General features: G+C 50.5%; 1 protein-coding gene across 5 annotated transcripts in view; it reads right to left on the bottom strand.

Annotated features, from left to right (window-relative positions):
- Nucleotides 1-15,118, bottom strand: part of FERMT2 (FERM domain containing kindlin 2) — a 52,667-nt gene extending 37,549 nt beyond the window's left edge. For 2 of the 5 annotated variants that reach the window (XM_018907056.3, XM_009101612.4), the window contains exons 1-2: nucleotides 15,032-15,117; nucleotides 13,864-14,032 (exon numbers count right to left, since the gene is read on the bottom strand). In XM_018907056.3, the coding sequence (XP_018762601.1) occupies nucleotides 13,864-14,032; nucleotides 15,032-15,094 (232 nt within the window). In that variant the 5' untranslated portion in view covers nucleotides 15,095-15,117. Of the gene's footprint in view, nucleotides 1-13,863; nucleotides 14,182-15,031 lie in introns of those variants that run through there. The other 3 variants (XM_018907055.3, XM_009101613.4, XM_018907057.3) reach the window with 3 other exon arrangements.
- Nucleotides 15,119-15,224: the final 106 nt, after the last annotated feature.

The raw sequence follows: 15,224 nt of genomic DNA, 5'->3' as shown, positions 1-15,224 counted from the left end.
CAAAATAAATGCATATAAAAATATATCCACATATATACATAATTAAATGCCACACATTATCTATCTATCTATCTATCTATCTATCTATCTATCTATCTATCTATCTATCTATCTATCTATCTATATCTATCTATCTATCTATCTATCTATCTATCTATATCTATCTATCTATCTATCTATCTATCTATCTATCTATCTATATCTATCTATCTATCTATCTATCTATCTATCTATCTATCTATCTATCTATCTATCTATCTATCTATCTATCTATCTATCTCTTCAAGATACAGTGCAGGGACTGAAACCAACTCACAAGCCAAAAAGTCATTTTTGTATTTGTATCTACACAAAACCAACCCCAAGTTTTCCACTTTTTCACTGAGTTTGGTGCAGATGGGCTGAAACTCCTCAAGGGTTTTTTATAAAAAAAATTAAAATACAAGTGGCCACTTCCTGTTTTTTTTGGTGATTTCTGGATTTTATAATTAATATGCACTTCATACTGAATTGAAAAAATACAGATGTGGACAAAAAGCACAGAGTGCAGGCACTTTTTAAAGCACTTTAAACACAAATTCCTGCTGATAACACCTTAATCCAGCCCCCACAGCTCCAAGGGGCTCTCCAAGCCCTGGGCTGGGTGTTGGCTGCATCCACACCCCTCTTGGGAAGCTGGAGGAGGAGAAAAAGTCCTTGAAAGGAAAAAAGATTTCCAGCAATAAAGAGCTGGGAATGCCCTGGGTGAGCTCAGGGATGGGGGATACCCTCTCCTGCTCCCTGGGGATGTAATCCAAACCCACTGAAACCCACAGCCACAGAAAACAAGGTAGAAGTATTTAAGGCAGAAATTGAAAAAAAGAGAAAAAACCCCCACAACCAACCCTCACAATTCATTGCACAGAACCTTGTGGGGCTGCTCTGGTGGGTTTTTCTTTTCTGTGTGTCCAGGAGAGGGGAAGGCACAGCCTCAGAGCACAAACAAAATCAGGGATGAGGGGAAATATTCCTAAAATATCCAGAAATGCTGAAAAAAAGAGTCTAAATTGGTGAATGGAGCAGGAGAGCAGTGATAGGGAAGGGCAAGGATAAAGAAGAGGAAAGGGGGAAGAAGGGGAATAGGGGAAAAAAGAGGGGAAGGGAAGGGAAGGGAAGGGAAGGGAAGGGAAGGGAAGGGAAGGGAAGGGAAGGGAAGGGAAGGAAGGGAAGGGAAGGACGGGAAGGGAAGGGAAGGGAAGGGAAGGGAAGGGAAGGGAAGGGAAGGGAAGGGAAGGGAAGGGAAGGTCAGGAAGGGAAGGGAAGGGCAGGGAAGGGAAGGGACAGGGACGGGAAGGGAAGGGAAGGGAAGGGAAGGGAAGGGAAGGGGAAAGGAAAAGAAAACCCTGAGTTGGCAAGGATAAACAAGGATCATCAAGCCCAACTCTGGGCCCTGGACACCCCAATAGCCAAGAAAGCTACTGAAGGTCCCAAAGATGCTGAAGATTTGTCTTAAAATATATATATTTATTTATATTTATTCATAGTGGTTATGTATTTATTATATATATATATATATATATATATATATATATATATATATATATATAAATAAAGTGTAACACTCATATATCTGTGTAGCTGAACCCACTGCTCCCTCCCTCCAATGTCCTCCCTGCTCCCACTGACCTCTGGAAACCCAGATTCCTTTAAACATGCCAAAGCCACTCCTTTCAGGATAATTATGGAGCAAAAAAAAAAAAATGTACAAACAGAGCTATTTTCATTTATCACAAGTCCAGCAGAACTGCTGATGTGTTTGCTGGGTGACACAGTCACTGTCCTGGGGCAAAAGCTGTAATTTTAGGAAAACAGGAGTGCACTGGAGTAGAGTCCCCTCCATCCCCCAACAGGGATTTAACTGCAGAGCAAAGTTCAAAATGGAACAAAAATCCCTCCAGCCTCTGGTCACAACACTTGAAAAATTATCCTTTGAAATGGGGAGATAAACAGCCCATAAAATTATCATCAGACTGATGTAATAAAGCTGCAGCCAGGACAAGCTGATGCTCCCAGAGCTAAAGGGACTTGAGAGGGGTTTTAATCACATCTCCCACATGTATCTGACACATGCAATGGAAAACAGCCTGTACAGCAGCCACTCTGCAGCCAGCACCTGTGGAAGGGATTTTATCCAGGGGTAACACAGAAAGGCACCTGAAATTCCCCTGGATCTGCCACCATGGGCAACTCTCACCAGTGCTTTCATGGAATCCCAGGATGGTTTGGGTGGGAAGGGACACTGAAGCTCATCCAGTCCCACCTGGGCAGGCAGGGACACCTCCCACTGTCCCAGGCTGCTCCAAGCCCTGTCCAGCCTGGCCTTGGACACTGCCAGGGATCCAGGGGCAGCCACAGCTGCTCTGGGAAACCTCTGCCAGCCTCTCACAGAAAATAATTCCTCCCAGTCTCCCAACCATCCCTGCCCTCTGGCACTGGGAGCCATTCCCTGGCTCCTGTCCCTCCTTCCCTTGTCCCCAGTCCCTCTCCAGCTCTCCTGGAGCCCCTTCAGGCCCTGCCAGGGGCTCTGAGCTCTCCCTGGAGCCTTCTCCTCTCCAGGTGAGCACCCCCAGCTCTCCCAGCCTGGCTCCAGCCTTTGGAGCAGCTCCTCTGGATTTGCTCCAGCAGCTCCATATCCTTCCTACAAGGATCTCAAATCTGGATGCAGCAAAGTCCAAGCACAAGGAACAAGACACCTGCAGCCTCCTCCTGCCCTGTGTTTGCAACAGGAATGAGCTGGGAACTAAAAATCTCCTCTCTTCAAAACCATTCCCCCTCGTCCTATCACTGTCTGCAAGAATTGCATCCTGCTTCATTTTCAGGAGAACAAATGTTCAGGAGAAGATCCACACCCACCCATGGAGGTGCCCAAAAAAGGGTGGACCTGTGCTGGAATTTCAGTCTTAGAAGAATATTTTTTGCATGAAAAAATAGTTTGACTATTTTTTATAAAGAGGTTGGGAATTCTTTTATTTTTATAACCTCTTTTATTTTTTTTTTTGCCTACTTTTTATAAAGCATAAAACATGGACCAAAGGAGCCTTGTTCCCATATTTTGTGATTCCATGAGCACGACCCAGTTGAGGAGATTTCCCCTTGTCTTATCACTGTCTGCCCCAGCAAAAACTGCATCCTGCTTAATTTTCAGGAAAACAAATGTTCAGGAGAAGATCCACACCCACCCATGGAGGTGCCCAAAAAAGGATGGACTTGTGCTGGAATTTCAGTCTTAGAAGAATATTTCTTGCATGAAAAAATAGTTTGATTTAATAAAGCACAAACCATGGACAAAAGGAGCCTTGTTCCCATATTTTGTGATTCCATGAGCATGACCCAGCTGAGGAGACCTCCCTCTTCCCCCAGTGTGCCAGGGCACAGCTCATGGCACAGCCCTGACGTCAAAGCCCCCGTGCAGTGGCACAGAGTGATTCAAGAGCAAGGAAAAAAGAGGGAGGGAGGGGAAAAAAAAGAGAAAAAAAAGCCCAGTGGAGGAGACTGAGCCCATTGGGATGCAGTGCTGCATGTGGATGTTCCATGTGTCTGTCCTTGCTCAGGGAAATGACAGAGTGTCTGCTGCTAAGGAGGGAAGGCGCTGCTGGAAAGAGAAGTGGGATTCTTTTGTTGGCTTTTATTGGGATTCTAAGTGAGCTCTGCAATGGAAAGTCTGTGTCTTGATGAGGCAGGGGTGGTAATTGGAGCCCTGAAGAGCTGATACATCAACCCCAACTGTCCCAAAATGCTGCTCCTGGCTGGCAGTGCAGGGCTCAAGCTGCTCAGCCCATGGGATGCAGGGAGAAGAGCAAATCCTAACAAGCCTGAAAGCCACTGTGCTTTCTCGAGGAAGGAAGCTCTTTCCAGTGTTAATAGGATTGCTCAATTAGCTTATTTGAAAGTTTATTAACTTGGATTGTACCTCATTCCACTCCCCTGCCATGGGCAGGGACACTTCCCATTATCCCTGGGTGCTCCAAGGCCCATCCAGCCCAGCCTTGAACACTTCCATGGATGTGGCATCATGTTTTCCTGCAAAATTTCCCCTGTAATTTTTAGGTTTTTGGATATTTGGTAGCTTTATGTTCCGTTTAAATGCTTGCACAGCTATACCAAATCCTGTCTAAACCCATGAGAAGGGAGAGAAATTTTCCAGTGATGCTGAACCCAGCTGGAATATTGGGAAACTCTCCAGAGGTCACCTCAGCTCCCCAGCACTCCCAGCACTGATGGGCTCCGGAAGGTCTTTGCCAGTGCTGTCCAGAATTCCTTTAAATCCTTGCACCAGCAAGCCAGAGAAATGTGGATTACTCATTTTGCTATGGCACAGAAGAAAGGAAAGCAAAGGTGAATTAGTGTTTTTTTAATTGGATTTTTTCTGAAACAGGATCTTCAGAACCTGATTTTGCCAACTGCTCCCCCCCACTGATCAACCAGGCTTTCACTGGCTGCTCCTGCCTCCACAGAATCATGGATGGGCAGAAAATTTGATTAAAGAATGTGGTTTCCATGATTAATCCAGCACAAAATAGGAAACATTGGGAAGGAAAGGGGAAAGGGGAAAGGGGAAAGGGGAAAGGGGAAAGGGGAAAGGGGAAAGGGGAAAGGGGAAAGGGGAAAGGGGAAAGGGGAAAGGGGAAAGGGGAAAGGGGAAAGGGGAAAGGGGAAAGGGGAAAGGGGAAAGGGGAAAGGGGAAAGGGGAAAGGGGAAAGGGGAAAGGGGAAAGGGGAAAGGGGAAAGGGGAAAGGGGAAAGGGGAAAGGGGAAAGGGGAAAGGGAAGGAAAGGAAGGAAAGGAAAGGAAAGGAAAGGAAAGGAAAGGAAAGGAAAGGAAAGGAAAGGAAAGGAAAGGAAAGGAAAGGAAAGGAAAGGAAAGGAAAGGAAAGGAAAGGAAAGGAAAGGAAAGGAAAGGAAAGGAAAGGAAAGGAAAGGAAAGGAAAGGAAAGGAAAGGAAAGGAAAGGCACTTCTCCAGAGATCATGCTCCCTTCCCTCTCCAAAAAGGAGAAGTGTCCCAGGGTGACAGCAGCCTGCAGTCCTGACTCATCCCCAAGGAATGTGCAAGCCAGAGGAGCTGGTGCTGCCAAAAAGACATCACACCCAGCAAGGGAGCCAGAGGATGTGTACTGGGAGGGAAGAAGCATCAGGCAGGGAAAGGAGATTGATGGGCAACCTGAATTCCCAACCTCTCACCAGGCAGTTCCCCAAGGGCTTTAGTGATGGTTTATCCCTGGTTGAAGCTCAGATCCCTTTGGAGCCCTGAGGATAGCAGGGAGCCTCACCCCACTCCATAACTGTAAGTGCTGGTCCTTCTCCTACAGATCCATGTGGTATCATGGCTGGAAGAACAGGGCACTGGCACGGGGTGTCAAGAGGAGCTGTGGCTGCCCCTGGATCCCTGGAAGTGTCCAAGGCCAGGCTGGACAGGGCTTGGAGCAGCCTGGGACAGAGGGAGGTGTCCCTGCTCATGGCAAGGGTGGAATGAGATGGTCCCTTCCAACCCAAACCATTGCAGGATTCCATGATTTCTTTTTGGTTCTGCCTGTTCACCAAAGCTCATTAATGAACACAAAACACTTTTAAAGGCCTTTAACACCCCCAGCCTTGAGCCTGGATCTGCCTCACCCATCACAAGCCCAAGTCCTGGACTAAAGCCCTGGGGCAGGACATGAGGGATTGCAGGAGTGTGCTCCTCGTTGATGGAGTGATTAAACCATCTTTTGTCTTCTTGAAAGGAAAGAAGTTCAGAAGTTTTTCTTTTTGATTAAGTGAAAAGACACTTCATAAGACTCAGGAGACTTTACTTCAAACTTAAAGATAGCTAATTAGACAGAAGCAAAAAAGTTCTGCTTGAGCAATAAACGAGAAAAAGAAGTAAATAAAGAAACTAATTGCTTTTGTAAAGTGTTTTTACTAAGAGTAAAAATGTTTAGCACTTAGCTCAGTTTTTCTATTTGTTATTTTGCCTTTTATTAAACCTTTTTGTTTCCAACATTACAACAGAAGCCATCTTGCTAATTTTCATGCCTCCAAAGATAGTTGAGCTATCTTGAGTGTATTATAAACCTCCTAAAACCTGGCTCAAAGAGGTTACTATAACAAAGGACGGGGACAATTCCTGCTGCAGAAGCTCTGGAGCTGCTCTGTGGAGCATCAGGCAGGATGGGAAGCTGAGCAAGACAGGGACAGAGCTTCTTCCAGGCAATTTCGGAAAATTTGACTTTCTAACTGAATAGTTGTTTCAGCAACCAACCCTTCCCAAATACACGTGCCTGCAGGGGAAAAGAAAGAAAAGAACCACCAGCCAAGCAGGTGTAATGGGTTGGAAAGAGATTTAAAATCCTTTGGCAAGATGGATTTTTTGGGTGCTGTCAGGATGTTGTGCAAGCTAAAAATCAGCTGAGGTTGTGAATTTTCTGCAGCTGCTGGTGGGGCTGGTTTTTTATGTGCATCCCCCACCAGAGCTGTTCTCAACCTGCTGGCCAAATTCAGCCAGATTTTATCAGAAAGTGAAGGTGTCCCAAGATCCCAGCTGGTCTGGGAGAGGGGGATCAGTGCTGGCACAGGGCCATGCCATGCACCCAGCTCCGAGCTGAAGGGAACATCTGAATGGCCACAGAGTGAGAGCTGCATCCTCGCTGGAAAATGGGTGAGTAAAAGAAAAACCAAGATCAGTTCTGCAGAAATAAAAAATAAATAAATAAAAAAGCTTTCCTCTGGTTTTCTGAGCACCTTCTCAGCAGTTCTGAGCACTCCCAACAGTTCTACCTGGTGGAAGCTTCAGCCTAGATGAGACCAATGTGACAAAAGCAAACCTGGGCAAGAAAACAGAATTACAGCAACTCTGCTAAAATTCCATCCAACAGGAATTTGGGGGTCTCAGCACTTTTCCAAATTACACACCACAAACCCCTGAAAGCCACTGGAACATTCAGAACTGAATCCTGCCAGCCGAGTTTTGCTCAGTCTTGTTTCTCTGCCCCTTTGTAAGCAATCAGTAAATTCACATTTCAGAATGGGAATGAAGAAATGCAGCTTCCCCAGGATGTTTTCACACCACCAGACTTTTTCCCCCAAGCACACCCAGGGCTGGATGCTGGGCTGAAGTCAGTGAGCTCCACAAGGGCTGTAAATCTCCTTCCTTCCCCTCATCTGTCAGAAAAACCACCACTAAAAAAACTCCTCCACCACCCAAAGCAGGAGCTGGCAGTGTTGGTGTCCCTGGTGATGTTGAAACAACTGAAGTTTGCAGAGCAAATAATCCCTCATCTTTCCCAACTCAGTAAACATTCCCCATATCCACAATTTCAGGCAGTAATCCACAATCCTTTTTTTTTTTAAATCACATCAAAGACCAAGGGTTAAAATCCAGGTGCCTGCTTTGCTGAACCATGGAATCACAGAGTGGCTGGGGTTGGAAGGGACCTTAAAAACCATTTAAGTCCACCCCAAGAGACACCTCCCAGTGGACCAGGGTGCTCTAAGTCCAAGATGGCCTTGAGCATTTCCAGGGATTCTATTCTGAGTACAATTTTCTTTGAGTTTTTGTATGGTTTAGACAGACTCAGCAGATGCCTGGGTGAAACACAAGCCCTGATGGAGAGGAAGATGGAAGAAAAAGGGAAAGAGAAAAAAAATTATTTAAAAAAAGGGGAAGTGTGTGAATGAGATGATTTCTATAATTTTTCAGCTCCCCACACCAGCTTCCCCACGTGCCTTGTGTCAAATCGAAACCTGAGGGAGCTGGAAGAGGAAACTGCTGATTTGGGCTGGGTGGGAGCAGCAACCCCAACAATTTCCTGTCTGTGGTGTGACAAACCCAGGCTCTGGGATCTGCAGGAGTACCAACACCACCTCCCACCCCACTCTCCTTCCCCTCCCACTGGGACCTGAGAGCTCTTTCCAACCAAATCAGATGGCTCAGAGTGACAGAATTAAAAAAAAGAAATAAATAAAAATAAATTCCTAATTGTTTTTGCCCCTAAAGAGTCATCATTACTCTGAGTACAGACAATAATTGCTGTGACTGCAGCTCAGAGCTGCCTCTACGTGGCTCTTACCTCCCCCCACCCTAAATTCCTCTGGTCACTGGCAGCTCAGCTGAATGTTCCACTCGGGCTCACAAAGAGCACTTTATTTGAGCCACCATCAATCTGAGCCCACGGTGGAGCTTCCTGGATGTAAAGGAATGAGCCAGCCCCTCACAGATCAATGTGCATGGCTGGGGGGGTGTGTTCACAGCACTGGCATGGTGTCACTAAATGTCACCAAAACCATGGTGACATTTAGTGACATGGTTTGGAGGGTGAGGATCAGCACAGGGCACACGTGAATCCACAATTAATTCAGCAAGTGGCAGTATGGAAATTGGGATGGGAGCAGCTCTGCTGGTCTCCTGGAGGATGCTGCTGAAGTGGAAGCATCCAGTGGGGTACCAATTCCAACCCAGAACAGCCCAAAATCCTGCCAGGATCTGGAGCAGGAGGATTTTGGTGCTCAGCAGGTGCCAGATCCCCTCTGTGCCCACCATCCCACTGCCAGCTGGGCAGGTTTTAAAAACTTGGGAAGAAATCTTCCAGGGAAATCAGTGCCTGCCCCAAACACCACCCTCATTTGTGACATTATTTGGGACAAGGTCTCAGCACCCAGCCCCAGAGGGGACACAAACAGCTCCCCAAGGACTGAATGGCACCTGGAGTCCTCCCATGGCTGTCATGCACTTGGAAAGCAACGCTGAGCAGTGACCAGCACTGATTTTGAAGGGAAAAAGCCTCATCTCAGGTGGCAGCTGAGGGACAGATGAGCAGCTGTAGATGTCCCAAGTGAAAGTGCCCAGGTGACATCGTGGGCACAGATTGGGAAACACCCCGAGCTCACACCTGGCACTGAGCTGGGATGCTCAGACACCTAATTCTGGGAAGTGTGGCTACAGTCAGAGAAACTCAGAAAGGTTTGGGTTGGAATGGAAGTTAAAATCCATCCAGTTCCACCCCTGCCATGAGCAGGGACAACTTCCACCATCCCAGGCTGCTCCAAGTCCTGTTAAACCTGGCCTGAGACACTTCCAGGCATCCAGGGGCAGCCACAGCTGCTCTGGGAAACCAGAGAAGAATTCCTTCCCAATCTCCCAACCATCCCTGCCCTCTGGCACTGGGAGCCATTCCCTGGCTCCTGTCCCTCCATGCCTTGTCCCCAGTCCCTCTCCAGCTCTCCTGGAGCCCCTTCAGGCCCTGCCAGGGGCTCTGAGCTCTCCCTGGAGCCTTCTCCTCTCCAGGTGAGCACCCCCAGCTCTCCCAGCCTGGCTCCAGCCCTTGGAGCATCTCTCTCTGGACTTGCTCCAGCAGCTCCATATCCTTCCTATGAGGTTCCCAGATCTGGATGCAGCATTCCAGCAAGGTCCAAAGCACAAGGAACAAGCCACCTACACGACAACCCTGCAGCCTCCTCCTGCCTCGTGTTCACAACAAGAATGGGCTGGGACAAGGACTCTGCATTTCTCTCCCATAGCCTTAAGCTGTTTCTAAGAGTTCATTCCAGTTGCAAGGCAAAAAAATTCCCCAGCCAGTCTCACGAGGGCCTGGAGTGTTTATAAGCACTGCAAAACCTCAAACACAAACCTGGGCAAATCAATGACACTGCACTTTGCTGGTGTTTTATTCATAAACCTTTCAGGGGTCCATTAAGGAGAGGAGACTTCACAGGCAGAATAACACTAATATTTAGAATTGATCTTGCAAGGAGTGGAGCTGAAATCCTTGGAAGATAACACAGCAAAGTCTATTTAATGGTGAAGAGAGCCCCTGGGGTAAATCCCAGACACATTTGCAGGCTGAAACCACTTTAAAAACGAGCTTGAAGTGCTACAACCAAAACTGCATGGGACAACTCCTGTGCCAGTCCTCAGGTGACATCCCACCCTCTCCCAGGTGACAAAAAGGAGATAGTGGAGGAGCTGCCAAAGGGAACAATGGAGGTTAAATCAGTTGCACAAACCCTTACCCCAGCTTCAATTCACAAAAACAAACCCCAAGGCTTCAGGAGATGTCATCACTGCCTGCCATTATCAGCCTGGCTGAGGGCAGAGGGATTGCTCTGACATTTACCCATGTCAGCTCTCCTGCCCATCCCAGATCACTAAAATAGGGATTCTACCATGTTACCCATCCTTAACCCCTTTTGGTCCAGAAGGACATCTATATTTCCAAATCTTGCTGGGTTTTTATTTTTTTTCACCCACTTATCTCTTTTCCTCAGGTAAAAGCCCAAAAAGGTGCTCAGTGCTCCCAGCAAAGCCTGGGAGCTGGAGCTGCCTGCCACCCATATCCTGCCTGTAAAAAATCCCAGAGAGAAATCCACATTTCCATCACAAAACTTCTATCCAGGGACTTTCTGAATCTGCTCAGTGCACATTTAGGTCATCTGTCTTAGGCTGTGCCTCTGCCAGACACCATTTGTCCCCCCTGCCCTGTTTCTGTCAGCTATTCCTTTATTCCCATGACCAGACAGAGCATCCCCCATATATCCCACAGAATTCCATAAACTCCACAGAACTCCTCCCAAGCATGCTTCAAAAAAAGCAGGATTTTTTTAATTCCATGTGTTTAAAACAGCCTCAAGTTGACAACAACAATAACCTGCGTTCACTTCCTTCCTTCCTCTGCTCCCAGTGATTTTAAACCTCGCTTAATTTTTTTTTGTTTGTTTGTAAGTCAATAGTGGAAAAATTCCTAAAAAACCCAGAGAGAGCACCAGGAGTTTCCAGTACAGACCCCAGCCCTCACAGAGCAACTAAATGCTGCTGCTCTTAAAACCTCAGCAGTTTTTTGCTTATTTTTCAGGGATGACTTTGCCAAGAACTTGGCACGGCTCAATTAATGGAGTGGCTTAATCCAGCGGGTGATGAATAACAGGGGAGCCAACAGGTCATTGCAATTCACTTGAGTTACCAGAATCCCTATCTGCTGCTTGGGCTTCCTCCAATCCTTGCCTGCATCAGCCACAGATTTTAATTGCCTGTTCCCAAAGAGTCCAACTGCAGCTCTGTGCAGGCAGGAACTGAGTCCATGGGATTTATGGATATCTGCAGCCCTGAATTTAAGGAGGAAAACCTTTGCTGGGCTCCTGCTTCATCCCAACAGGATATTTACTGCACTCTTCCTCCTACAAGCATCAAAAAGTGCTGATTTTTTGCCTTTTCCAAGCTCTCTTTGCTGCTGGGGGGAGGGAAGGCATTTTTCCTACCAGCACCCTACAACCACAGCATGGCTGATCTGCTGCAGATTCTCACTGATGTCCTAAACTTCAGTGGAACTCCAGGCAGGCCACACAAATCTCCTTTCCAAAGCCTGCAGGATTTGTCCCAAAGGATGGAGCAGGCAAACCCCAGCCTAAGGCACTGACCCACCTTCCTTCCTCCCGCCAGAGCCCATGGGGCATCCCACAGGGAAGCAGAGAACTCCAAGAAAACTTTATTTTTAGGAAATTTTCCTTAAAACTCACAGCAGAAAATGTGCTTGCCAGGAGAAGAATAATTCTTTTTAACACTGAAAGTTGTTGAAGTAAGGAATTAAACAGAGGAACGACAGGCAGGAAAAGGTTAAAAATGCAGGGAAAGGGTTTTGATGTGGAAAAATTGCAAAATGAATTGATGCAGAGGCTGGATGAAGGGAGGCATTGAGGAGCAGGGGAGGATGAGGAACGAGCCCCGTCCCACCCGACCCCGCTCAACTGGCAGCAGCTCAAAGAAGAGCCATAAAAATAATGAGAGGGCTGGAAGAGCTGACACGCAGAAAGATTAGAAGGAACTAAATACGTATAGCTTGGCTGGACAACGAAAGCCAAGGGGAAAGGGAAGGCAGCAGCTGGAGATATCCATGGATGTGACCATGCTGGGAAGGGAGGCTCTGGGGCTGAGCCCCCCGGGGAGCTCCAGCCCCTCTCTCTCCCCACGCCGCTGCGGCCGCCGCATTCCTTCCCTCTCATACAATCCCTAATTTAACAAGTGGAGAGGATCCGGGCAAACATTTCGGGGGGGATGGATTACGTCAGGAGCTAATTTAGGTCCTGCCGGGCTCCGGCCCCGCGCACATGCCTGGCTTTCCACATTTCCACACACGCTCCGGCCCTGGAGCTGCTCCTGGAGCTGCTCCGGCATCTCCCGGCACGCAGCACCGAGGGAGCATCGCTCCTTCACTCACGGGGGGATGTTTCATCACCTCGAGAAAGCCGGATTGCTTTTTCCCCAGCCGACTTCAGCAAAACTTTGTGCACCTCCAGCGTTAAAGTAAAAAAACCAAACAAAAATCAAAAGCCGAATAAAATCAAGTTTTCGAGGAGTTCAGGCTACCTCCAGCACGAGACCCTTTGATGCGAGCGCTCGCTTCCTTTGGAAACCCAGCGTATTTATATCCATCTCTTCCTTCCTGCGCCTCCGAGATAATTAATAAATCAAAACCCAAGCACGGGGGAAGAGAAGGGCTTTTTAAAGCCACCCGCGGGCTCCGCACTGGAGCGGGACCTGCAGCTGACAGCTCCGCTACTCCCACAGCCGCAGGCACGCGCGGGACCTCGCAATTAATATTTTATTTGAGCAATTACAGCCATCAGCCCGGGCTGCACCGCTGAGTAAACACAGCCGAGCCCTAAAGAGCCGATAAAAAGACAAGGGGGGGAGGAGGAGGTTCGGCGGGGCCGGGCTCCCCGCTTTCGCCGGGGACCGAGCCGAGCCCCGGCCGCGTCCCGGCGTTCCCACGCGTCCCGGACAAACGGGCTCTTTGTCCAGGTGTGCTCCCAAAGCCACCGCACACCGCCGTGTCCCCGAGGTCCCCTGGCCCACATCACCCCACTGATCGCCCCAAGGGCTCTTCGGGAGCGCTTTGCTCGCACGGAACTTCAGGATGGAGTTTTGGTGTAAACTGTGGAGCGCCCCCAAACAAACCCCCAGCCCCAAGCCGAAAACGGAGCTGTTTCCTAACTCTGTGCAAAAGCCCCGGAGTGCAACAGCCGGTGGATGGAGCTGAGCCCCCGGGGTGGTGAAGTCTGGCTGGTGTAGGAGGTGAGAGGGCGAGCCTGGAAAGGTATGGGGTGCTAGAGAAGGGTGTGGGGACCTGGGGGGCTCGGAGCTAAGGCAGAGTACTGGGAGAGGGTGCTGGAGCTAAAACACAGCACTGGGGCAGGATGCTGGAACCTGGGGCAGGGTGCTGGGAGCCTCTCTGGAGCACAGTACTGGGATATAAACCCGGAGATAAACCGCAATACTGGAGCAGGGTGCTGGGTGCTGGAGCACAGCACTGGGTGCTCAGGCACCGCACTGGAGCAGGATGCTGGGAGCTAAAGCCCACCCAGTACTGGGAGAGGGTACTGGGAGCTGGGGGACAAAAGTACAGTCCTGGAGCAGGGTGCTGGAGCACTGTACTGGAGCAGGGGTGCTGGGAGCTAAAGCAGGGTACTGGGTCAGGGTACTGGGTCAGGGTGCTGCGAGCCGAAGCAGGCACTGGAGCAGAGTATTGGGGGTTAAACTGGGGTATTCTGGCACTGCACTGGGCAGGGGGCTGGGAACTGGAGCACAATCCTGGAGCTGAGTCTGTGGGATAAACTGGGGTACTCTGGCACTGCACTGGGCAGAGTGCTGGGAGCTGGAGCACAGTCCTGGAGCTGAGTGCTGGGAGCTGGAGCACAACACTGGAGCAGAGTGCTGGGAGCTGGAGCACAACACTGGAGCAGAGTGCTGGGAGCTGGGCACTGCACTGGGCAGAGCGCTGGGAGTTAAAGCACAGCACTGGAGCAGGGTGCTGAGCACTGGGAGGATGCCGGGCCGGTCGAGGGATCCCGGGGCACTCACCGAGCTTCTCGACGAGGCGCAGCATGACGCCGCCGATGTGGATCTCGCCGGTGACCCGCAGGGTGACGTCGCGGCCCAGGTCGGTGACATGGACGCTCAGCTCCCACGTCCCGTCGGCGTAGCAGCCGTCCGGCATGCGGATCCCGTCCAGCGCCATGGCCCCGGCCTCCTGCGCCGCCGGCCGAGCCCGGCACGGAGCGGGAGCGGGATCAGCAGCGGCAGCGGCAGCGGGATGGGCCCGGCTGTGCCCGCTCCGCGCCCCGGGGCAGGGCTGGGGGCGCGGTGGGGCGGGATCGGGGCCGCAGCGCTGCCCCGCCGCCACCGCCGCCGCTCCTGAGGGGCCGCCGCGGGAGGAGCAGCGCGGGCGGGCAGAGCGGGAGGCGGAGGGAGGGAAGAGAGGGAGGGAGGAGGAGGAGGGGGATAATAATTAAAGGAAAAACGCGCCTGTGGCTGCCGGGCCCCTTGGCCTTTTATGGAAGCGAAGGACGGAGTAAGTGGGGGCCGCTCCAACATCCGGGAATCGCCGGGGGGCGGCCCGGCCGGGATCGGTCCGGCCCGGCTTGGGATCGTCCCGGTTCGGCCCGGCCCAGCCCGGCTCGGCTGTGCCCGTCCTGGCTCGGCCCGGCTCAACGCAGCTCGGCTCAGCCCGGCCCGGCTCAGCTCTGCCTGGCTCATCCCGGTTCGGCTCATCCCGGCTGGGCTCTGCCCACCCCGGCTCGGCCCAGTTTATTCCAGCTCGGTTTATCCCGGCTGGGCTCTGCCCACCCCGGCTCGGCCCAGTTTATTCCAGCTCGGTTTATCCCGGCTGGGCTCTGCCCATCCCGGCTCGGCCCAGTTTATCCCAGCTCGGTTTATCCTGCCTTGGCTCTGCTCAGCCCGGCCCACCTCATCCAGGCTCAGCTCATCCCAGTTTATCCCATCCCAGCCCGGCTGTGCCCGGCTTTGCTCAGCCCTGCCTCCCTCGGCTCATGGCCGCTGGTCCCAGGGCATCCAGAGGGGGAAATTTAGGAGCCAGCCCGGATAGCATCCATTAGGGCTGGCGGAACCTTGGCATCCCAACCACGCGTGGGTTCCATGCCAGCTGTGCCCACTCCACACCCTTTGGGGTGTTCTTTAGCACTGCCCCCAAATTCATAGGAAAAATCCTTCCCGTTTGGCAAAACCCTACCTTGGCATAGTAGCTCGTGCCCCCATTGAGGCTGGGAGATGGGTTGGTTCCCTCCATACTCATAATCTGTGTGAATATGGGAAATGGGAACTGTCTTTAAATAAAAGGGTCTGAACCGGCACAAATGGAGGAAAAAAAAATATTATCCGCTTCCTGTAGCTCCTCCACCCAGTGATACACACATCCCGCCAAG

This window comes from Serinus canaria, chromosome 5 (genome assembly GCF_022539315.1).
Source record: "Serinus canaria isolate serCan28SL12 chromosome 5, serCan2020, whole genome shotgun sequence".
NCBI lineage: Eukaryota > Metazoa > Chordata > Aves > Passeriformes > Fringillidae > Serinus > Serinus canaria.
The sequence above is the reverse complement of the archived record's forward strand: the minus strand, read 5'-3'. Positions and strand labels throughout refer to the sequence as shown.